We start from the raw sequence: 24,487 nt of genomic DNA, 5'->3' as shown, positions 1-24,487 counted from the left end.
ACTTAGAACCTTGCAACTATTACCCTGTTTCCCCCCTAAATAAGACATCCCCTGATAATAAGCCCAATCGGGCTTTTGAGCGCATGGCAATAAGGCGAAGCGCTTATTTCAGAGTTCAAAAAATATAAGACAGGGTCTTATTTTCGGGGAAACATGGTATATAAAACTTATATTGTCCTAATAAAACTATTGCATTTGGATTTTGAAATGGTTTTCAAAGCAAATTTACTTATTTATTTAATATTTTGCCTTTATTATTTTTCATATATAACTTAAGGTGATAAACATACCTAATACTCCTTTCTCCTCCTACTTTCTCTACAACGATAACCTTATGAGATGGGTTGGGCTGAGAGTGAGTGACTGGTCCAAAGTCACCCAGCTGTCTTTCATGGCTAAGGCAGGACTTGCTTTCTAGCCTGAAGCTTTAACGACTAGACTAGAATTTTTTAAGATAGTTATTTTTGAAAAAAAATTGTATAGTAAATTTATTTCAAAATATATTTTGATTTTACTGCAACATGCTGTGACTCAGTGGAAATTCCTGATGCACTTATAAATGTTAGATTCTATACACAAACAGTGTCTGTTTTTTTTTACAAGGGGCAGACAATGAATACAAATTTCCATCAGTGAATAACTAGTAAAATACATGTATCTACTGGCCTAAATGAAAATGCGTATCAAAATCATTATTCAACTGTTCCATGAGGCAGGCCTGTATCTTCCAATTTTACTTGATGTCCATGATAAATTAAAGAGACTATTAAAAATCTAATGATGGCTATTCTATGGAAATTTATTTTACCTGGTTTGCTTGTATAGTTACGGTAAATTATTTTAGATCACATCTTAGATTGGTGCAGTTACAAATACAGATTATGAGATTTCTCTGTTTGGTCTTTGACTCTGATCTCAATATAAATACTCTAAGCCTATAGTTTTAGAAAGTAAAGTATCACAGACGAGCAAGTCTGCTTATTCATTGAAGTATGCATTATATAGCAATAGAATCCAAACTACCTTAGCTTTCCCAGAATTTAAGCAGCCCTGAATCCTCCTTGGGTTTTCTCTGTAGTTCCAAGAAAGTGTTTGAACAAAAGACACAGAAAAGCTAAACTGATCAAAGATCTGTCTGTCATTAAGTGAAAGTAATCAAAGCTTAATAATTGCTTTTTCTACTTCAAAGAAAATTTATGCAAGAGTAGAATTGCAAAATTAACAGCAAGTTAGAACCTGTATTTTAGCAGCATCAAGGCCACTGCTTGGTGACTTAGTATATTTCTGTAAATCCAGCCACCTTGGATTCCAGTTTTAACAAAGAAATGTAATATTGATGAAATTAACTTTGGCTTTACCCTTGTATAACCACAGATAAATATGCTACAATATTCTTTCTTTTTAGCCCAGTAGCAAATGTTTCAATAAATATCTCTTCCAGGACTAGCTGTTTAAGTGGATTTAAAATCTAAGGCCACAAGAATGAATTTTGTGGGTGAACTTTTCAAATCTACTTCAGCTGGTACTTAGGACCTATTTTTTGACACTAAAATAGCTATTGTAGTGAGAAAAAGCCAGGAAGAATAAAATCTTGTTTTTATTCCTTGAACTCTCAGTGCCTTTTGATATTATCAACCACATTATTTTTTTTCTTAAGACGCTGTCTGAGATGGCTACGAGCACTAAAGCTTTGTGGGAATTCCATTCATATTTGGTTGTTCTGTAAATGCGTATAACTGAAGTTTTATGCATTATACCATGTGATGTATGCTTCTGGCCCACGGTCTGCATTTTATCTCCCATATTTAGCATCCACATAAAATAACAGAAATACAACCTGTTTGGTCTAGTCTAGTGGCTAAGGCATCAGACTAGAAATTGGGAGACTGTGAGTTCTAGTCCTGCTTTAGGCATGAAAGCTGGCTGTGTGACTTTGGGACAGTTACTCTCCAGCCAGGTTTGCTGTTGTGGGTAAAATAGGAGGAGGAAGGATTATTAGTTATGTTTGTCATCTTGAGTTTTTTATAAAAATAATAAAGGCAGTAAAAGTACTTCATCAGAGTCTGGCCATAGGAATGGATAAAATTGGCTTCCGGAATAAAGTGAAGCCAATTGCAAAACAGTTGGAAGCACCTTTAGTGAACAGTTGATTAATCTTTGTGCATGGAGTTTAACCTGTTCTGGAACAAACTCTACTTCTATTAAGGGATTATGTTTATAACCTGGGAACACAAGTATCATTTAAACTCTATTTGGCTAAAAGAGCTAAAATTCAGTGAACCATGCCCCAGTGATCCCCTGCTTAGATTTCTATAGCATGATATATATTAGTGCTTATTATCTTGTTATTGAAGTTAATTTATAAAGTTCATGTTAATACAGACATTATGGCAGATAAGGTCAGAATGCCAGTGAAAAAAATCACTTTCAGGCCTCAACATATTTCAAGTCCTAACAAAAAGAATAGGTAACAACTTATGGAGCATTTCAAGAATTGGGCCTAAATATTCTAACCAATTTAAGCCCCAAGATAGTCACCAAAGGCCTTGAATACTGATTTATCGCAGATGGCTATTTGAGTAGCATACTTTTTAGTAGAAGCACATAAACACACAGTCCAGTTTTGGAAGCCCTACAAAGACTGGCCTGACAATAAATCTTGTTATTTTTCTATTGCCAGGCAAATGTCATTTCATTGTCTCATTAAATCTCCCTCCATCTTATATTCATTTTGTGTTGTTATATTTAAGTAATTTTTATTTCCAAAAGCGTTTTATATTATCTATCATACAACATTCTTTTAACCAAAGTATGTTAAATGTTACATATTTTAAGTTACCTGTTTATTGTTAACATTATTTGTTAATATTATTAGATTTTAATTGCTTTTTATGTTATATTGCCTTAGGAATCAGTTCTAGAATAAATTCTGTAAGCATTTTTAGTTTGGAATCAAATTCAAATATATTAATTCAAAAGTTATTTTAATCACACTAGCTGCCACATCGAGCATAGTACTTATTTAAACACTTTGTATCCTTGAAAACTAAATGTGTTCTTTTTATAGATAATAAACAATGCAAATTGCTGTTTTTGAAGGAAACACATATTGTGCATTAGATTACTTTTTTCCATCACCATCATTTTTATCAATATTTTATTTAAAAAAACAAACGCTAGAAAATAAGACTATCCATCATTTTCTAGACAATTTCTTCTAAATCACAGTCATTTAAACACATCTCTTTGAAGGTCAACTTCAAAGCACTTTACATTATTTTACTGCAGCAGAAGAAAAGAAAGACAGCAGATGTTAGAATTAGTTCAGTTACAAACTATTAAGAACAAATACAGATTTGTATCTCTCAGATCAGCTTTAATATATTGTTAACTTCTACTGGTATGTGATTGGCATGCTGTTTAATGTATGAAAAGTCAATAAAATAATATTCAAACTAATATTAAGTAAGAGTAAAAAATAGCTAAAAGTTAAAACCAGCCACAAACTCTTGCATGTTGAAAAGAACATTTCTTCTATGCCATTATAATGTTTCTACAAGAAAGGAATCATGAAACCAACAATAACAAAGTTGTAAGAAATTCACATTAAACAAAAATGTTAAAATCTAGATCTAGCATCAATTACTTCCATGTCAGGCTTTTTCTTTGCAGTGGCTTTTTAAAAATAGGCCTGTTGAAAGGAAGGGTGAATTTATCACTTTTCTACTGAATAAAAGGCAATTCTCTCAATTGTTCTGTAAAAGCAAACTGATATATGAACGGATATAATTTCTTTATTTAAAAAGTATATGGTGGATACTATCTTACATGCATTAAACCAGTAGGTTTGGTTTACAGCCACATGCAAATCTAAAGGATAAAAGTTAACTTGGATCTACAAAAGCTACAAAGATTTTTTTCTGAAAGTGAGAAAGCTATTAGTGGCTACTCAAATAACCAAAATTCCTATATTGAGACTCAGTACTTATCAAGTCATCTTGTTTTGTTCTGTTTTGTGGAGCATTTACATTTTCTACAGTTTCTAAATTTGATAGGAAAAGCTGGAAATTAATTATAGCCAATCACTTTGTTCTCAATTTGGAAATTATTACACTAGCAAATCCAAACAAACACCATAAAAAAATAAGAAAGATTGTAAAAAAATATGTAAAAGTTAATGTTCAGGATATAAAAGGATATAAAAGAATTTACCATTTGTTTTCCTAAAGCACAAGCTACCTATAATATAGCATGTATCAAAAAGTAAAATTCTGTGAGTAATATCGAAATAAAAAGTAAGTGCTACTACACAATGAGACAAGCAGACTATAGGTAGTCCTCGACTTACAACAGTTCATTTAATGACTGTTTGAACTTACAACGGCACTGAAAAAAGCGACTTATGACTATTTTTTACACTTATGACTGATGCAGCATCCCCATGGTCACGTGATTTACATTTGGATGCTTGACAACTGACTCACATTTATGACTGTTGCAGTGTCTTAGGGTCATGTAATCCACTTCTGCAATCTTCTGACAAGCAAAGTCAATGGAGAAATCAGATTCACTTAACAACCGGGTTACTAATTTAACAACTGCAGTGATTCATTAACAAATGTAGCAAGAAAAGTCGTAAAATGGGGCAAAACTCATTTAACAAATTTCTCACTTAGCAATATAAATTCTGGACTCAATTGTGGTCATAAGTCAAGCACTACTGTTGGCATGAAAGCAACGCAACCAGAGAACAGGTCTAACTCCCCTTTATTGCTCCAACTGTGCCCCCAAACGTTCCCACATTCACTACAAGTCCTGGAGCAAAGCTGTCACATGCACTTTCAGAAGCCTCTGGCTGCAAGTAGTCCAGTAAGCCAAGTTAACCAAGCAGCAACCAGGGCCAGCAGTCCAATAAGTCAGGTTAGCTAAACAGTAACCAGAGCAAGAAGTTCAGCGAAGCAGGCAAGCCCCACAAGACAGAGTTCAGCAATCTCCAGGCTTTGGCAAGTACACATAAGGCTCCATAGATTCAATGCTTGTTCCCGACAAATGCCCCTCCCACCGGCACCTCCTTACATCTCAGTCCCCAGGTGTGCCTTGTAAAAGGAGGCGGGGCACTCTCCTCCCTCGTAGCCAGCTCAATCAGTGTTGATCTTGCCGTCTCTCTTCCCTCCTTGCTTTCGGATCAGGAGGGTACTTGCTCTTCTCCTGAGCTCGCCCTCTCTGCAGGCCTTACTAATTCAGAAAAGCCTTGCCTGGACTGACTGCCCTTCCCCAGTTTCCTCCAAGGCCAACAAAGCCAGCCTCTCCATCTCTGTCAGTTCTTGTCCCAGCTCATCTTCCCACTGCAGATTCAGACTCCGAAGGGGTCATGACAACTACCTGTACTAGGGACCATTTCCTTGGGATTCGTTTCATGGATTGCTTTCACCAAAACTTTATGATAGATAAAACTAAGTCTCGGCTTTTCATGGATATCATCTGATGATATACTAAATAGCCAATTTCTGAAGCTTTCTTGAGGTAACTACATAAGCAGGACCTTGGGAAAGTTACTTAAAGCATATTCTATTTTCAGGTGTTAATTTTAATGCCTGGGTCACCAAAATATGTTATTGAACATTCATTTGTTCTACTTCTGCCGATTAGGAGCAGAGAAGAAGAAAGTGAAATCGCATGAACAGAATTGATTTAAACATAGATTGCAGCGTATATTTATTTCAGCTTACAAGTTCACCAGCTCATATATGAGTAATATTAGATCCCCAAACTGTGAAATTAAATAGGACTTGTGGACTCACTGTGTGGTCTTAAAGAAAAATTGAGATATTGACACCTAGCCACAAAATCTTTCATGTAAACACCTTTTGGGGGATTAAGAAGTACCAATTTACTCTCTGAAATAGCCCCAGCTCCTAAACATAATATAGAACAGAAATCAAGAGTGTCACTTTAAATCTTTTTCTTAATGGATCTTATGAATAGCAGTTCGTGTTCCTTGGACTGATTTTTGTTCAGTCCCAAATACTGCCAGAGAAAGCTGATTTAATGGATGGTAACAGAAAGGGAACAATGGAAGTTTGTTACAGCCTTAGGTTATCAATTTTATAATCCAACTTCATGGAAAATGGCCACAGCAATGCAAAGTGATGGAAGATGCCCCAGTTTTGGCCACTGAGTCAGCTGCACATGAGTCATATTTAATTTATGTCAGACAAAACATGCTGCCTGAAATAAAAACAACAATATTTGCCTCATTCTCTCATGTGTGACATAAGAACTACAATATCCTTTTCCATAATTATGATTTTATTTTGTCATACATGCAGAAGAAGAGAGTAATGTGTCTGAGACTGTTCCATTTTTTGCCTTTTTATTTGTGGCTGCCAAGTGATTATGGGGAATTTGCTGCGGTACCTACATTAGAACAGTGTCAAGGCACTGGTGCTGGAATAAGAAAAGGCAAGCCTGATTTTTGACATGGCAAGAAATTGATAGCATAGAAACCGGTTTAATCTCATGCTCAAATCTCGAATTATGGGAAATAGTACTGGCTCTTTTCTTTGGTTTTCCTAAATTGGAAAACTCACTGGAGTGATCTAGCGTGAAGGCGTGCCCAGGGCACGATAGAAATGCAGGATATCATCTTGCCCAGGAGCTGCGAGAGGGTGGCCAGGGGAACCGTATGGTCCCTGCTGACTCTACCTGCCAATTAATACTCGCCTGGCGCTCCTGGGAGAGGTGTACGTTGCACGCCAAGGTATCTATTTCCACTCCTAAATGCAGCAACCTGTTGGTGTGAAATGGCTTTTGGTGGAGTTTATTGAAACCCGTGATCCTGAAGCACCTGTATGATACGTCTTGAGATCCTCACATGCCTGGGGGACAAAGGTGGACTGGATCAAGATATCGTCCAGATAGCACTGGATGTGCACAGTAAGAGCCCAGAGGCGTGCCGCTAAGGCTGCCAATACTTTCATAAATGCCCTGGGCACTGATGATAGGCTGAATGGCAATGCCTTATATTGATAATGCTGGCCTGCATAATAAAACCTAAGGCACTGCCTATGTCCCGGTAAAATGGGGACATGAAGATAAGCTTTGGTAAGATCAATAGAAGTGAGAAAGTCGCCCTCCCTAACGCCGTCCAAAATGGACTGAAGAGACTGCATTTTGAACCTCTTGTAGATGATAAGGCGGTTCAATCGTTTTAGGTCTGTAGTCTCCCCCACAATTGTTTTGCTCTGCACCCCCAAGGGCTTTGGAATTACAGAGGATGGAATAAAATCCCAACCCCTGCTGGTCCTCAGGAACCGGCTGAATCGCTTGGATATCCAGCAAATGCTGAATAGCAGTTTGCATGAGGTCCTGCTTCACCTTGAGCCCTGAAACAGGGCAGCGAATGAAAAACCTCGGGGCTGTGGAGAAGAACTCTAAGGAGAGGCCAACCGGACCGTCTCCAAGACCCATGACCCAAGACCCATGGGTGGTACCCTCCCAAACCCTGGCAAAATAGGCCAGGAAGTGCACCAATGAGAGGTTTGGTGGTGCAGCTACTTCTGGTGCTTGAAAGAACGGCCTCCTCCCCTCGAAAGGGCTGTTTGGGAGGAAACTGCCTATAGCCCCCTGCCCTATCCTGGGGTTGTTCCTATTGTTGAAAAAATGGGTGCGGCAGGCCAAACCCGGTGTCCGATCCTCTAACTGTTTGGCGTCGGAAGTAAGGGCGGGGCAGGACTCCGCCCACCGGGAGAGAGATGGAAGAATCTTACATTTATTCTGTCCCTCCACCAGGATTGGATCAAGGGAATCGCCAAAGAGCCGCTCTCCTGAAAATGGGGCAGAGGCCAGTCTCCACTTGTGTTTGGCATCTGCCTGCACTGGCGGAGCCACAGGAGTTACCTGGAAGTCACATTTGAGGCAATGGCCTTTTACACAAACCTCGCGGCATTTAGCGTTGCATCTGTGGAGAAATCCAGAGCCACCTGTAATTTGTTCAAATCCTGATGGGCTCTGGTATCTCCCATCGGGATCTGATCCTGTAACTGCTTTAGCCAGAGGAGATAGGCTCTATTAAAGAATGAGGCTGCCGTGGAAGCCTTGATGGCCAGGCGGGTGCCTGATGTGTCTTCCTCAAAGATTGCTCTGCCCTCCTGTCCTCAGGTTGGAGGGCTTCCTCCAGGGCCTCTAATATCACAGCCTGCACAGTTAATGTGGCCACTAGGGTGTCCACCGTAGGCACCATAAGCGCCTTTGAGAACACAGGCCCCATGCTATAGAACCTTTTGTCCAGTGAACCTGGGTTAGGCCCTGTCACTGGCGCGATCCACTGTCGTTGTACAGCGTCCAAAAATAGGCGGGGAGATGGCATCACTTCCGCCTCATTGGTCAGCACAGAAAGCAAGGAGCCTGCAGAATCACAGGATGCTGCTACAGGAGCCAAAGATGGTGGAGTGGACGCCATGTTGGTGGAATTGTTTGCTTTGAAAAGCAGATTTAAACAAGCCTGGCCTAACAGTCCTGCAAATGCAGGTTGATCGGGCTGTAATCCCTCATCCTCTGACAAGTCCAGATCCCTTCCTGTCTCCTTTTCAGACACCGAAGAACGGTGTGAAGGGCTCGGGGATTAGGGCCCATGTGATGCACAAAACTCCCCTGAGATATGAGTCACTGGAAGGAATGCATGAGACAAGGGATAATCAGAGTGAAGGCGAGCAGCTCTGTGACTCTGTAAGCCAGCTGCAGGCTATCCCTGCTTGATAGCCTGAGAGATTAGCTCTCCCATGCTGGGAGGCACTTGATCTGGACGGAGTCCTGCGGCCGTTGGAGTGAAAGTGGCCTCTATGCCAGTAGCCTTCTGCCTGATAGGCTGTTGCCAGACAGAACTTATGTGAGAAGCCTGTGGAGCTAAGATCAGCAAAGGCTGTCTGTTGCCAGGCAGATTAGTCAAGGGCTGCTTGCTAGCATCATCTGGTGACCATTGCAAGGCTGGGCGGCTGTCAAAGTCCTCCAGCAGCTCCAACAGAAAAGGCGCGAACTTGCTGCCTGATCCAGGACCGTCTGAGGTGACTCCCTCTGATGGTTCTCTCTCTTTAAGGCTTTTTCGATCTCCTGATCGATAGCCTTCTGCTGCCAAGCCGCGTCTATCTCTGACGCCTTAGAGGCCTTTTTAGAGGCTTTGCGGTGCCGGGATAGCTTAGCCACAGCTCCCTTGCCTGTGGGCCTCTGTCCAGAGGGTCCCGCCAAATTTCCTCACCACTGTCAGGAGGCAAGAGAGCCAGATCCTTGGGGCTAAGAGCAGTCTCTGTGCTAATGGCGGCAGCCGCAATGTCCTGGGCCATTTCCTGGCCAAGCAGCTCGCCCGAATCAGGCCCTGCTCCTATTGAGCATGGCTAAAGCCTGGCGCTTGCTCAGGAGTTTGTCCGGGACCTGGGCAGGGACTTAGGTGCCTTCTGAGCAGGGCTATCAGACAGTCATCCGACTCTGGACTCATGTTCTGACAATCTGGTCTAGCTAGCTGGCGTTCTCTTGGCTAATTGTGAATAATACACTGTGAGCCGGAGAGAGAGGAGCGCCAATCACCAATGTCCAGCGTAGCCCAAGGGTCAGCAGCATTGAGCAATGCTGCTGCTCGCTGCCCAGCCAGGAATGTTCTTTCATCTGGCTTGCCGCTACACAGCCTTCATCCTTCAGGGTCGGGCTAAAGCCCTTCACACTGAAAAGGCATGGCTCCACCAGCTAAGGCTGGGAGCCGGCTGACAGTCCGATGTGGATTCAAGATGTTAATTCAATTGTAATACGAAAGTGATCCAAGAATAGGTCAGCTAAAAGAACCACATCTGTCCTTGACTAAGACTGAGTCAAAAGCTGGAACCATTAGTAGAGGGTGTGTCCTTGTAGCTTTGACAGACTCAATCCAATTGGCTGACAGACAAGGATAATCCCATTCCTGGATGCTATTCCCACTACAATGGAGAACTTCCATTACCAGCACACTGGGTGCCATATCAAAAGAATTTGAACAGCACTTAGAAAACCTACACATTAACAAAATTTCCATCTGTTAATTATAAAAGGCTACACTGCTTGGATCCACACATATAATGTTAGGGTTCCAAGTAACACCCCCAACGAAAGAAGATTCTGAGGCTAGAAGAAAAAGCTGGTCTCCAGGCAGTGGTGGGATTCAAGTAATTTAACAACTGGTTCTCTGCCCTAATGATTTCTTCCAAGAACCAGTTTGCCAAATTGCTCAGAAAGTTAACAACCGGTTCTCCCGAAGTGGTGTGAACTGGCTGAATCCCACCATTGTCTCCAGGACTGACATATACTATGCTGATACATAATGACATCCTAGGTCACTACCAACTAAAAACTGGCAGCTGTGCTTTCACATTGTTATGCTGCTGCTGCTTCTAATTATCACCATCATCATCCAAAACAATGGGAGCGCCACTTGAATACTATTGGCATTGACAAATTCACCATCAGTCAATTGCAAAGGTAGCTTTACTCAGAACAGCTTCCATCCTGCAAGCAATATCTGTAACTACCATCAAACATCCAGATCTGCCTATCCCAGATCCTTGGAAAGGATTTGATAGATAGACAAAAATTCCAAATCCAGTCTGAACATCTAGCTGACTCTGTAACAAACCATAATAATAACAACAAGAAACACTCTTTGCCTACAAGCAACCATAAAACAGACAAAGGAATAGAAAAGTAAGAAACTAAGATGCTCTGGGATTTTAGAAATCAAACAGACAAACACACAACTCCCCAGTCTTAACAATGGTCAATAACAAAAGAAAAAAAGTCTGGATAATGGATACCTAGAGACAGCAGAATGGGGCGCGGGGGGGGGGGGGAGAAAACCGGAGAAAGTCACAAAATATAAAGACTTGTAAAGCAATAATAGAACAACTATGGCTTAAGAAAACAAATAGTGTTTCTTGGGTGCAATTCCAAAATATCTGGAACACCACTTGAACATCATCCGCATTGACAAAACATGTTGCAAAAGACAGCCTTACTTGGAACAGTTTATACATCCTCCAACAATATATTTAATATTATTAAACTATCCCTATATATCCCTATATTAAATTATATGGGTAAAATGGGCGTTGACTTACCTGAACGCCCCTTCTGGGGACTGGGAAGACAGCGGTCAGGAAAGGGTTATCTGCTCCTAATCCAGCAAAGATCGGGTCAGGAAGTTGAAAGGCTCCTCCTCCTGTTGCTTCTCCAGCTTTCGGACGAGGATGTGATGTCTTCCTGACGACGCAATAGCCCACCTAGAGAAGATTGAGAAAAAGATGGCCGGGCCGAAACGAACCGGCGGGAAGAGGGGCGGGGCTGACCGCTGTCTTCCCAGTCCCCAGAAGGGGCGTTCAGGTAAGTCAACGCCCATTCTAGGGAAGTGGGGAAGACAGCGGTCAGGAAAGGGACATGCCAAAGCCCAAGGACTACAGGGAGGGACCCGCCCGGGACGTGGAGGCCTGGTCCGCACACACCTGTTGAAGAACTCGACGGCCGAATGCCGCCTCCGCCGAAGCGAAGGTATCGATCCTATAGTGTCGGATAAAGGGAGTAGGGGACGCCCAAGTGGCGGCCCGGCAGATGTCCAACAGGGAAGCTTGAGTAGCCCAAGCTGCCGAAGTGGCGGCACTGCGGGTGGAATGGGCAGTGACGCGCCTAGGGGCCGGAGTGGAAGAGGCCTCGTAGCATGAAGCAATGGTGGCACGGAGCCACCGACCTACAGTGTGGGAAGAGACCTTAAGGCCCAGAGTGGACGGTTGGAAAGAGACGAAAAGCGCCTCCGACCTACGGAAAGAGGAAGTCCGCCTAAGGTAGATGCGGAGCGCACGGCGAACATCCAGGGAGTGCCAAACCCGTTCCCTAGGGTGGGACGGGCGGGGGCAAAAATCTGGGAGAATTAATTCCTGGGACCTATGAAATAGGGAGTTAACCTTTGGCAAAAAGGTAGGGTCCAGGCGAAGAACCACCCTGTCCGGGTGAAAAATGCAGAGATCAGCCCTCATGGAGAGGGCTGCCAACTCCGAAATCCGCCTGGCGGAGGTGATTGCAACCAAAAAGGATACCTTATAGGAGAGAAACCGTAAGGAAACAGAACGAATAGGTTCAAAGGGCTCTCGCGTGAGAGCGTTTAACACCTTAGGAAGATCCCAGGTAGGGTAGCGGTGTATAGGGGGAGGTCGAAGGTTGGAGGCCCCTTTGAGGAACAAGCGAATCAGAGGACGTTGAGCCAGAGAATTACGGGATCCCAAACAGAGAATGGACGACAAAGCGGCTACTTGCCTGCGTAATGTGTTAGGCGAGAGGCCGGCGGTTAACCCCTTCTGAAGGAAGATAAGTACCTGTTTAGTAGATGCCTGCTTCGGGTCGATACCTTGAGGCGTACACCATTCCGCGAAGGAGCGCCATGTAGCTGCATAGATGCGTACCGTGGCCGGGCGACGTGCCGCCGAGATTGTGTCTATCACGTCATCGGGCAGGAGAGACTCCATCAGGAGCTGGCGCTCAACCGCCATGCGGTCAGTTGAAGCCAGGAGGCGTCCGGATGGCGGAGCGAGCCCTGATGAAGGATGACATCGGCGGAGGGAAGACGCCATGGAGGGCGAACCGACAGAGCCTGAAGGTCGGCAAACCAGGGCCGACGGGGCCAATAGGGAGCGATGAGAATCAGCTCTGCCTGTTCCTCTAGAAGCTTCCGGACGACCCTGGATAGAAGGGGAAGGGGAGGAAAGGCATAGAGAAGGCCCTTGGGCCACCTGCTCAGGAGCGCGTCCGTGGCCTCTGCCATCGGGTCCGGAAACCTGGAGACGAAGCGAGGTATCTGGCGATTGACCCTTGTCGCGAACAAGTCCACAGCCGGTTCCCCGAAGCGACGTGTGATCCGTTGGAAGAGGCTCGGGTCGAGGCGCCACTCGCCGTGGTCCAGCATGGAGCGGCTCAGCCAGTCGGCCTGGGTGTTGACTAGGCCGGAGATGTGGACCGCTCGCAGGGATCGCAAGTTGGTCTCCGCCCAGGTCCCCAAGCGCTCCGCTTCGTCCATGAGGGGCCGGGACCGAGTCCCCCCCAGACGATTGACATTGGCTTTGGCTGCCACGTTGTCCGTCCGGACAATTACGTGTCGGTCCTTGACGATGTCCTTGAAAACCCTGAGTGCCAGAAAAATGGCCCGGAGCTCCAGCCAGTTTATGTTGTGCGATCTGTCCTCCGAAGTCCAGGAGCCCTGGGCCATGTGTGAGTGAACGTGGGCCCCCCAGCCCAGAAGACTGGCGTCCGTTGTCAGGACGACCGGATTGGGCTCCCTGAACTCCCTCCCCTTGAACAGGGACCTGGAGGACCACCAACGGAGGGACTGAAGGACGGAGGGGTTAAGGTGAACAAGTTGAGAAGAAGCCGAATGGTGGGACTTCTGATACGGGAGAAGAAACCACTGCAGAGCCCTGCAGTGGAGACGGGCCCATGGCACGATGCCGATGCACGAGACCATTTTTCCGAGGAGCTGGGAAAGGGTCGCCAAGGGAACGGGGGCTCCCTGAGAGACCGAACTGACCAGAGACCGCAAGCTGGACAGTCGTTCCTCGGAAAGGAAGACCCTGCTCTCAACCGTATCGATGATAGCCCCTAGGTGTTGAATCCGGGTCGTAGGTACCAGATGGCTCTTGGCCCTATTGATGGAGAAACCGTGAGCCGTCAGGATCCGGAGGGTGGTGTCCAGATCCTGAAGCGCCCTATCCTCCGAGCTCGACAGGATGAGAAGGTCGTCTAGATAACAGAGAATCCGAATCGGAAGAGCTCGAAGGTGTGCCGCAACGGCGGCCATCAATTTAGTGAACACTCGGGGAGCCGAGGAAAGGCCGAATGGAAGGGCGCGGTACTGGTAATGACGACCCGCATGGCAAAACCGAAGAAATTTGACATATGCCGGATGAATAGGGACATGCAGGTAGGCCTCAGTCAAGTCAATTGACGTGAGGAAGTCCCCGACCCTAATGTTGTCTAGGATTGAGGAGAGGGACTGCATTTTGAACCGCCGGTAGGGGACCCAGCGGTTCAAGGACTTAAGATCCAGAATTGCCCTCCAACCTCCCGAAGATTTCTGAACGAGGAACAGGCGGGAATAAAAGCCCTGTCCCTGCTGCTCCTGCGGCACCGGCTCGATTGCCCGAATGTCAAGGAGATGTTTGATAGCCGAGGCCAGAAGGAGCCGTTTCTCGCGATCCCGAGAAATAGGACATCGCAGAAACCTTTCGGGAGGAGTGGAGAGGAATTCGAGGGAGAGGCCCCACCTAACCGTCTCCCGGACCCAAGCATCAGAGGAAGAACTCTCCCACTGGCTGGCAAAGAGAGCCAGGCGGCCCCCAATGGGAGGAGGGGAAGGGGAATTATCTGGACCTGCGGAAAGGACGACCCCGGGAACCCCGGGGGGGACGCCTGGAGAATCCCCTTTGATTTTGGTATCCCTGGTGATCTGGGATCCTGGGATGGGAAAAGGAGGACCTGGGAAATCTACCCCCCGAGTAGGGAAACTCAGGCTGCCGAAAGGAGCGAAAATTAGCCGGGGGAGGGCGATGTTCAGAACGCCTCGAGACTGGTGCAAGAATACGTTTCTTGTCTTTCGTTTCAATTAAAAGAGGTTCTAATGGTGCCCCAAATAGAAGGGGACCCTCAAAAGCTGCAGAAGCAAGGCGCCACTTTGATTTGGCATCTGCCTGCCAATTCCGCAGCCAGAGCAACCGCCGGGAGGTTATGGCTGATCCAATTGCCTTAGCTGAGAAACGGGACGCATTAAGCGTCGCGTCGGCGGAAAATTCCAGGGCCGCTAAGATTTTGTTAAGGTCTTGATGGGTCCTGGAATCCGACACTGGAAGCCTATCCTGCAGTTGTCGAATCCATAAAATGGACGCCCTATTAAAAAACGACGAGGCCATAGCAGACTTAGCTGCCCAGGCCGAAGCCAAATGAGATTTAACTAGTGACTGTTCCAGCCTTTTGTCCTCCGGCCGGAGGTTTTCCTCAGGAGGGCCAGTAGCATTAGAGGGTGCCGGAAGGGCTGCTACCGGAGGGTCCACAGTCGGGAGTTGGAGGAGGGAAGCCAACTCTGGGGCCATGTTATAGAAGCGCCTGTCAAGCTGATTAGGATTAGGTCCCGAAGCAGGCGCTGACCATTGTTTCTTAAGGACGTCTCTAAAAAGCTTGGGACCCGGAATCTCCTCAGTTTCAATCTCTGGAACCTCAAATAGGGGAACAGAGCCCTGATTGTCCCCACTAGCAGGAGGGACGGCCTGAGGGGTACCCAGGCGGGTAGTCAACTTGGCTTTATGTAAGAGGGACCTAAAAAGGTGAGGCTTAAATAAGCCTATGAAGGATGGCTGATCAGGGGCGAGGTCCTCATCATCAGAGAGTTCCCTCTCCCTAGCATCCTCATCATGGTAAGATGGATGCTCAGATGGCACCCCTGAAGTGGCATCAATTATAGGAGGATCCTGGCCCTCTTGCAAAAGGGAACCCTCAATGTCCAGATTCGAACAAGCAGAGTCGGCCACCCAGGAGGATGTTCTGCGTAGCTTTATTAATTCAGCCTGAACCCCCTTTTGGATAGCGGATTGAATGAAAGCCCGGGTTTCAGGGGTAATCGAGGGTCCCGGTGGTACATTGCTCCCCAAATTAGATGGTGCAACCCCCCCGGGGTTAGAAGAGGCTGGGGCCTGGCCCTGGGGAGGAGTATCTGGCTGTGCTCCAAAGAGGGCTTCACAAATCTGCCCTTGAGGAAGGGCCGGCGGTTGACCCCCATCCGGAGATAAAGGGCGTGAATCCTGGGCCGGAGCCTCCGTTGGCTCAGGTGGAAAAGCCACAGGGGCCTGGGGGGCCAGAGGGGTCAGATTGGCCATTGCCCCTTGATGGATTGGGGCCTCTCTAACAGAAGCCTCTTTGATGGCCTTCTGTATGGAGCGTTCAATCGCCTGGTGCAGGCGAAGCTCCTCTTTGGCCCTGGCTGCCGCCTTCTTTTCCTCCCTAGAGGCCTGGGATTTCTTCGATTTTTTTGGTGGCTCAGCTGATGAGGGGCCGGGAGCCGGGTCCTCAGAGGCCTGGCGCTTACTCGCCTTGGATGTACGTGATGCCATGCTGAGAAGAGTAGGCCTCTACTGCCACGAGGTAAATCCAAAATGGCGGCCGTTAAGGCAAGGTACAATGGTGGCCGAGCGGTAAAATGGCGGCCGTTATGAATAGCCCCCAATTGCCGTCCAAAATCAAGAGAATAAGGCCCCAAGTAATAATAAATGCCTGTTTTACAATACCGCTTCTTCGCTCCGTCAATTTGGAGCCGGGAAGGTTCCAGCGGCGAGCGCGGGTGATAACGGGCGGCCGGAGGCTGAGCGGCTCAAAGGCGGCAGCGGGCACGAAGCGGCTGCAATCGGCGGCGATTTAAACCGCCGAGAGGTGCCTTCGGCGAGGAAGAAGTCTCCTCGCCGGAAATTAAAGCAGGCAGCCGCTAGAAAGAGGCAGAGAGCCTCGACTCCACGAGGAGGCTCTCAGCGGCGGAATCGGGCGTGAACCGTTCGCGCCAATTGGGAGAGACCCAGTCAGGGGGTCTCAATCCCCAAAGACCGCAAGCGGTCACAGCGGAGTTGGACCAGAGCAGCCCTTCTCGCTGTGCACCTCAATTACTCAGGAGAATTTAGAAATCAAAAGATCAAATTAAAATCAAATGTAAGACTGCAAGGGCAGGAGAAAGGCTATATGCGTCCGATCCAGCACAGATCGAGTCAGAAAGCTGGGGAAGCAACAGGAGGAGGAGCCTTTCAACTTCCTGACCCGATCTTTGCTGGATTAGGAGCAGATAACCCTTTCCTGACCGCTGTCTTCCCCACTTCCCTAGAACAAAAATGTTAAATGCAATCTAAACACCTGGCTGATTGTGCAACCAGCTATAATAGCAAAAACATTGGTTGAATATAGATATTTAAGCACACAGTGGATAATCTGCCAGGGATCCTGCAGCTGCATTCTACATGGATGATCTTGCATTGAGAAGGTGGTTAGTTACACTGATCTCTATGGTCCCTTACAGTTCTGTGACAATATGATTCTGCTTGGGGTAAAATCACTAAATTTCTGCAACTTTCAAGGATCTGATAAATGTTATATTTTTTGCAGGATCCAATCTGAATCGGCCAAACATTTATTCTTCCACGTTTTTGGAATATTCTGGAGAGAGAAGTTCCCTGCTACAGCACAAGCCCGAAAGCTTGGAAGAATAAACCTTTGGCCCTGGTGACTGACTCAGATTGGATCCCTCAACATTATCCTGGGACATGTATAATTTCCCTTCATTAGCATGTTATATTTTTGTTAAATACATTTCACATTTTTCAAATTTTGATATCTATCTTTTTGCAACATGTACAATTTTATGATATGACATTTTTCTTAATTTTGTAGCCTGGAGTCTAGACACAAACAGTTAGAAATTCTTTTTAACTCTGACCTGTGGTTTTACTGTGTTCAGTATAAAAATTGCATATGTCAGCATTCTTTTAGCTGGCTCCATGTGATTTAATTTAAGCCAACCGCAGAATGACTGTGATAGCTTTCTAAGATGCCACAGCAGGCAAGCTGGGGATAAGATGGGGGAACTAAACAGAAGCAATGCACACCAGATGTTAGCATAGAACATCTAAAATTATTTAGCCAGATTAAGCATCCAAGAAAGAATTTCCTTCCATGCTATAATTATTTGCATCTAATTCAAGAAGCCAGGATGCTTACATTCACTTAGAAGCAGCCACACATCTCTCATCCCAACAAATGTGGGTGCGCTAAATAAGAATTCCAATGTTTCAACAGGCAACTTTTATGCACAACTGAAAGTATATGTACACTGTATGTGACACACCTAACGTAAAAAAAAAAAAAATCAAACCCAAAAAATTTCAACTGCAACTTTTAGTTTCTATGTAAATGCATACTTGGAATAGTAACATAAAATATATCAATTGAAAATCAATTCTAGAGAACAATGACAACTGTTTATTTTTTATAAAAGGCACACAAGATAAAATTTCATAATGAATCAACGTTTTTAAATGTCCAAAATTACTTCGTATTTTAAATATGAAAAACAACCAGAGAGTGAGTGAATCCTGTCTGTCTGACTGTCTGTCTGTGTCTTCACCCCCTCTCTCCCTCCCCCTCAGGCATTAAAAACAACAGCACTGTTTAAGTCACTAAAGCAATGAAAAGAGAGGCATTATTTTTCCTGTGTAAATCTGAACCTGCAAAGGCAATTCCTGAATGTAAAGTTCATCAAACATCTCCTAAAATTATTCAACTTATATACAAAGAAGCTAAACTCTATTAACAAATTAGACTTGCAAGATAGCAATTCACAAGCTTTTAAACAAACTGCTCAGTGCACATTAGATCTCATGCTTCTCCTCCTCCACAAATATCTGTATGCTGGGCTGCCTTGGAAGAAAGAGACAAAACTGTTTAATTTGTATAGCTCTGCCAAATCTTGTTTGCAGCCAACTAATGCTTCATCCTTACAGGAAGTAAGCGAAGCAATTATGTAATATGCAACTAAGTAATATGAGCTATCATGCAAAAATGGAGGGAAAAAGTAGTGGTTCTGAACTTCACATATGGATCTAATTTCTTTTGTTATAAAATTCAGTTTTCTAGTCTGTCTATATAAAATGTACTAGGAATAACACTATTTGGGGCCTCAAAACATACCTAAAGGGAATTGTCTCAACTTATCCCATTTCTTATTTCTTGCTCAAGTGATATTCCAAGAATATCGTACTACAAAAAATAACTGGAATAAAGAAGGACAGACTCCATCATGTCCACATAAACACAAGAACAGTTCATTCTAATGGCACACCCTTATGAAGAAGTTCACTTATAGGAATATGGTTGCAGATAGAAAAGATCTCTTGTAACATTTATTTTTCACCTATCCTGCTTTATGGTGTATTTTAAAATTTCATGGATGTGAAGTTTTATTTTAAGTTACTGCAATCACACAAGTGATGTAAATTGTTCCAATAAGAATCTTCAAGACAAAAATAAAGTCTGACTTCCTGTAAAATGCCTGGAACTCTGATATAAGGTTTCCATGGTGCTCTGGAGCAAAATGGCCACCAAGCCACAAGGCACACAATTGGCAGGAATTCTTGCTAATGAATAACAATGGTCCAAAACAGAAATGTTGCAATTTAAGATATGCCATAGCCAAACCAGAAGAAAATGAACATGGTTTCCCAAAGTGAATAACAGGGTATGAATTCTGGTATAAGGCAGCAACTTAGCAGTAGTGCCAAAGCCCCATGTGGAAGAGCCCAAGTACTGATAGAAGCAGCAGAAAATGCCATTAGTTGATGAAGAAGCAATACCATCCCTCCAATTCTGCTCTATTTGCAAAAAAAAAAAAAAAAAAAAAAAAAATCAAATAAAAGTTAATGAGTGTATTGTAGTATGGACCCTTGAAACCTCAAAATGCAGCACATTATTTTCCACCTTAAGTGCCATTTAAGGTGAATGAACATTAATTTAGCATATATGCTACATTGCCTTTCCCAGTTCCCACTTCTTTCCATGGATCTTTTTCTATTGGATTGCAAGCAAAATTTGCAATGTTTTACAGTTTTTATATATAATTGGATAAAAATCAATAGGAATGAATTCATCAAAAATACTACTGAAATGTAGAGATCTCTCCCAAAAACCTGTATTCTCACAACCAAGTCCATGAATACAAATCTCATTTTAAAGATGATACGTGTAATAAATGTAATAGTTCTGCCTACACAGCTATACAACATGTTTTTCACTGGATTATGGCTTGAATTCCTATCTCAAGAGATGAAGCCAGTAGTATGCATTTCTGTCATTACAAAGTAGCATGGCATAACTTCATAAACTTAAACAAAACAATAACTGGAACTATGCAGTTCTAGCTTCAGCAGCTGGCACGAAAGTGCAAATATCAGCTGCATTACTGCCTATCTTGGCCTAATTTTAAAATTTTAAAATAAAAAGTACCTCCTATATTCCAGAACAAAGAACATGGCAACAGCAACATCATCTGCCATTTTAACTTCCCAAAAAAAAAAAAAAAAAAAACACCTTCCTGATCCTGAGAAATTCTGGGGAAATTAAGAAGGGGGCGACAACCTCACCCAGCATTTTTTCTTGGAGTTACATCCTCTAACTAACACATGCCACTACCTATCCAACTGCCAGACAAAGTTCATAGGAAGGTCATAAAAGAAGACTTGACAAAGTTCAAATCTGGTGCTATTTATAGACACAGTTAACCTGATCTTGAGTGCTCAAAAGTTCACTGTGTCTCCCACTACATTTTAGTATGCTTGTCTCTCTATTATCATAGCCAATCTATTTATCCTGTGAAGGGTCTATGAGAGGGGTGGGCAAATGTGGCCCTTTTACAACCTGTGGACTTCAACTCCCAGAATTCCTGAGACAGCCAAGCTGTCTATGAGGTCCTGCAATAACAACATGGGGACAGAGCTGTTGTTTTTTTTAAAGAAACACTGCTATTTATATGGCTGAATACCAAGGACTGGGCCTGCATTGCAATACTGGAAAAAGGAAAGAAGAAAACTGTCATGTAGCCTATTGAGCAACCTTGCCCTCGAAGTGGGAAACAGATGAGCCCTCCACTAATATGTATAAAAGTGAATATTTAAAAAAATGTAACAGGTAGTAGTAAGAAATAGGGCACTGGTCCCCATTCACTTTCTATACTGCAGTTCTATTTTTCCCCTCCTATGGCACTGATATTTATAAAGTTCACTTAAGTGGAGGTGGGGATAAGGGATGAGAATACTTCCCAGCAAGAAACAATCTATTACTTGTGGGAGTACTGCAATATCCTTACAATAAAAGTGCTCTTTCAGACATCTGGATCCCTAATTCAAGCAAACAAATGCATAGACAGCAGGGAAGAAAGAAGATGGGTTGCTTGGAAGTCTTTGAAGAGTTTACTTGCGATTTATTATTATTTATTTAATTTATATGCTGCTCATCTCCCAGTTAGAGGCAACTTTAAAATCTAGGTTCATAAAGGAATACTATCCAGAAGGGCGTGTTTCACTTTTATGGTCCTCATGTGTTTTCTATGTATATTAGTATATTTTCCACAAGGAAAATCCCACACACTCAAATTATCTGAAGAGTTCCAGAATTCTCTGTTACTCTATTACTACATTTTCTTCTAGTAGAAAGATGATTCTTTCTTCTGGAAAGTCTATTAATGTTCCAGGAAGCATTTGTGTTAATAATAATCTAATAGACTTATGTTCCTTTTCAAAGACATTTTTTTTCAAACTGAGCAGAATAGATATTAAATAGCCCCAAAGGCTTATATTCAAATATATGTTTAGTTTTGCTTTAGGAAATAGTTTTCCTTCAAAAAAATTTGCAATTTTAATTTTTCATCATAACCCTCTCTTGTAATAAATGTGTACATTCAAAAATAATTCTTAAATAAACAAACAAGGACAGTGTTTATTTCTTTAATTGCTTAAGAGGGAACTTCCCAGCTCATAACCTCCAAATGCACTGGCCCATAACTAACAGTACCTAGGCATGGCAAATGGAACTAAAGCCCAACATGTTGGGAGAACATCTAAGGAAGAAAAAAAGGTGCATATTATTCTCTCTCCTCCAATAACAGAGTCAATTATCTCTTACTAAGACAGTGAAATTTAAAATGTTTAAAAATTATTACATTTTTCTCACAATCTTATTCATCTTGACTGTGCATGTATACACTGCCAACTGCAATGGGATGAGTTGTAAGGCTCTACCATACATGACAGTAGCATGGAAGATCCTTCCCTATTCTAAGAACACGTAATAGAGCTGTGATGGCGCAGTGGTAAGAAAGTAGTACTGCAGGCTAACTCATTGCTCACTCCAGGAGTTTGATTCTGAATGGCTCAAGGTTGACTCCGCTTCCATCCTTCCAAGGTTGGTAAAATGAGGACCCAGATTGTTGGAGGCAATATGCTAACTCTTTAAACTGCTTAGCGAGGGCTGAAAAGCACTATGAAGCGGTATATAAGTCTAAGTGCTATTGCTATTGCTATTATCTTTAAAGCAGAAGAAAATGTACAAACCCACAGATGCTTTATAAACTTAGTTTGTTTTTATTTACATTTTCTAAACGTTTAAGCATAGTTGTATTTTTCTTGATTTTAATCCAGAGGAAAAGTATTACAGAGCAGTAACACTCCCCCCAAACAATAGGCTCTTTAAAGGGGAAATATTATTAGCAAGTCTTGCCATGGCATCAAGTTTTATAAAAAAGGAAGTGGCAAACTTGTAAAGGACAGCCTAACATTTTGCAACCTGGTACCCCAACTGATGTTCTTTCAGAATTTCCAGGACATCTGAAAGGTACCAGGCTGAGAAAGGTTTTAACAAGAACTCTCTGAAAGCACCTAGGGTAAGATAACCTCTTTTCCCACAGTCATCTCTAATATTTGCTATTTTAAAGCAGGAGATTGAAGACATACATTCTGAGGAGTATCCAATTTATTGAAAAGACAGGCCTTGTTATTTCAGCTGACATGTTTCCAGCGCCAGCATTTCGCTGCCAGCTTTCTCATTTGTTTTTCTTTTCCTATTCTTAGCAGATTTATACTTTGCTATCCTCAACAAATTCTTCACAGATCTCTATTAAACAAAGCACTCTCCAAACAATAATGGAAAACTTTCAAACTGAAAAACCGGAAAAGAGAGATTATGTGCAATGTTTGTGTGTCAGCCTGTCTGTTGGTACTTTGCACATACGCCAACAGAAAAACAGCCTTACTGCCAGCTGCCTACTGATGTCTATCTTCCTTTCCTTTCCTTTCCTTTCCTTTCCTTTCCTTTCCTTTCCTTTCTTCCTTTCCTTTCCTTCTTTCCTTTCCTTCCCTTCCCTTCCCTTCCCTTCCCTTCCCTTCCCTTCCCTTCCCTTCCCTTCCCTTCCCTTCCCTTCCCTTCCCTTCCCTTCCCATTACAGCCTTTTCAAATTAAAACTGAATGTGTTAAAAAGCAGTACAGTTCTGCCTCCCTTATAACCAGAACTGGGATAGGGTTGGGTAATGCTACTGTAGCGTTGTATATTAGTGAGGAAAAAAATCAGTATCAGCAAAGCACACATATGGGGATTAAAAGAGAGAGAGGTAGAATCAGCTAGAAGATGGCCAGAGTGCCTGGTTTCCAGCAGCTCTGTAGCCTTTAACAGTGAGGGGCAGACTGCTGAGCAGACCTGGAGGGAGGAGATGTGGGACCAGGGGAGGGGAGGAGAGTCGGTTCTCCATGTCAGAGCTTTCTCAGAGCTGTACAGGAAATGAGAAGTCAAACAAAGGGCCACTCTGTATTCTGTAATACAGACACCCTTCAATCCCTGGAGCCGAGTAATTAAAAAAAAACTTTATTATGCCCTAAAACCAGCAACTGATATGAGACAAAAACAACTTGCCACCCTAGAATTCAGCCATTGTTGCCGCTCATCTGTACTTAATGTAGAAAGGAAGCATGTAGAAGTCATGTCTATCGTCAAGAAAAAACCATCCAGGCAAAGGAAAGCTTTCAGAGGCTACAGAAACAGAAAATCAAAGTCTTCTGACACAACTAAATAAACATCTCGTCTATAATGATATTCGCTGCCTTTGCAAGATGCAAGTTGTGCCCACTTTGAGACAGAATGCAAAGAAAAAAGACCCCTATCTTTCTAATTGAAATTATTTTTTTCTCTTTCTGGACACAATGGTAGGGATGTGGAAGAGGAATCACTCCACAGCAAAGGTTCCAGAGGAAACTTAACAGAGGTTTTACAAAGGAAAGGGGGTGGGGGGGGAAAGCTACAGGCAACAGGCATCGTAAGTTACCTTCATACTGGCGGAGAATGCCGATATTGTTGTTCATCTTGTCCAAGTACTGGTAATTCAACAGGTCCATCTTCATAAATAGCATTTAGTGGGCTAGCAAAGAAGACCAGCTTGCTTGCTTTCACCCCGCAACAGCAGCGAGAACACAGGCAAATAAATGCTCCAGGCTCCTTCCCAAGCTCCACCAGCCTCAAGGCCCAGCCTCCGACTAATCAAAACAAAAGTATATTAAAATGGAGTGGTTGTAAAAAAAAAAAAAAAAAAGGCGGGCGGGAGGCAAAAAAAAAAAAAAGATCCCCTTCGGAAGCAGAAAGTGGAGAGTAGGTTATACCCACCGTCGCCACTGAGATTGCGCTGGGGGAGGGTAAGGCCTGGAAGAGCTCAGGCTTCCTAGGACAAAGACATGCTAATTCTCCTCACAGCCCGCTGCAAGTTAACTGCGCTGACATGCAGGCTATGCTTGGTATGACTCCTATGTAAACTAGCTTCCTCTTTCTAGCAGTCGGCCAGGACTGAGCATGCTCGTTGAATCCCTGGAGCTC

General features: G+C 43.7%; 1 protein-coding gene across 1 annotated transcript in view; it reads right to left on the bottom strand.

Moving 5' to 3' along the window:
* VGLL4 (vestigial like family member 4) overlaps positions 1-24,142 on the bottom strand; it is a 75,374-nt gene extending 51,232 nt beyond the window's left edge. The window contains exon 1 of the mRNA XM_070937005.1: positions 23,946-24,142. Within this exon, the coding sequence (XP_070793106.1) occupies positions 23,946-24,030 (85 nt within the window). The 5' untranslated portion in view covers positions 24,031-24,142. The remainder of the gene's footprint in view (positions 1-23,945) is intronic.
* Between the last annotated feature and the right edge of the window lie 345 nt (positions 24,143-24,487).

The sequence above is a fragment of the Pituophis catenifer genome, unplaced genomic scaffold (assembly GCF_029215685.1).
Source record: "Pituophis catenifer annectens isolate HBS135680 unplaced genomic scaffold, rPitCat1.0.hap2 SCAF_2, whole genome shotgun sequence".
Lineage (NCBI taxonomy): Eukaryota > Metazoa > Chordata > Lepidosauria > Squamata > Colubridae > Pituophis > Pituophis catenifer.
Note: the sequence above shows the minus strand (reverse complement) of the source record. Positions and strands in the feature narration are given on the sequence as shown.